Source organism: Tupaia chinensis, unplaced genomic scaffold (assembly GCF_000334495.1).
Source record: "Tupaia chinensis unplaced genomic scaffold, TupChi_1.0 Scaffold143644_1, whole genome shotgun sequence".
Classification (NCBI taxonomy): Eukaryota; Metazoa; Chordata; class Mammalia; order Scandentia; family Tupaiidae; genus Tupaia; species Tupaia belangeri.
The window spans coordinates 1,321,920-1,322,583 of record NW_006203492.1 but is presented as its reverse complement, the minus strand read 5'-3'; the positions used below and the strand labels follow the sequence as shown (position 1 = coordinate 1,322,583).

Genomic DNA, 664 nt, shown 5'->3' with positions numbered 1-664 from the left:
GAGGTGCGGGCCGGGCTGCGGAGGGGGCCGCAGAGCTCCAGGGTCCGGTGGGCGGGAGCCTCTGCATGGGGAGGGTGAGCCCTGGGATGGGCAGGGGTGAGGGTGTGGGCAGGGAGGGCTGAGATCTAGGACAGGCAGGGGTGAGGTATGTGCAGGTATGTGAGCACGTATGTAGACATATACACATGCACAGCAGGTACAGGTGTGTGCACACACACACATGCACACAGACACATAAGCACACACGTGCACACAAGCGTGCTCCTTCACTCAGAGCTCTGCCGTCCCTCCCCCCGGCTGGGCCGCCCTCTGCTCCCCTGCCCTCACACCCAGCCCTGGAGTCCTGAAGGGTGGCCCCGGGTGGCTCCCGGGAGGCGGTGGTGGTGTCCGGCCGTGGGCGGGAGGTGCGTCCCCGGCCAGCTGCCGCCTGCGCCCCAGGACACGCTGACGGAGATCTCGGAGTGGCTGGAGCAGCACCCGCGGGAGGTGGTCATCCTGGCCTGCAGGAACTTCCAGGGCCTGACCGAGGACCTGCACGAGTACCTGGTGGCCTGCATCAAGAACATCTTCGGGGACATGCTGTGCCCGCGCGGGGTGAGCGGCCGGGGCCTCCGCCTGGGTGGGGGGCGCCTCTGCGGGTGGGGCGACCTCCTCGGTGGGGGGC

The 664-nt window shown here is 69.0% G+C and overlaps 1 protein-coding gene across 1 annotated transcript in view; it reads left to right on the top strand.

The window, feature by feature from the left end:
• PLCXD1 (phosphatidylinositol specific phospholipase C X domain containing 1) overlaps nucleotides 1–664 on the top strand; it is a gene marked incomplete at its 3' end in the record, with an annotated part of 9,659 nt that overhangs the window by 6,963 nt on the left and 2,032 nt on the right. The window contains 1 exon segment of the mRNA XM_014582520.2: nucleotides 439–594. Within this exon segment, the coding sequence (XP_014438006.1) occupies nucleotides 439–594 (156 nt within the window).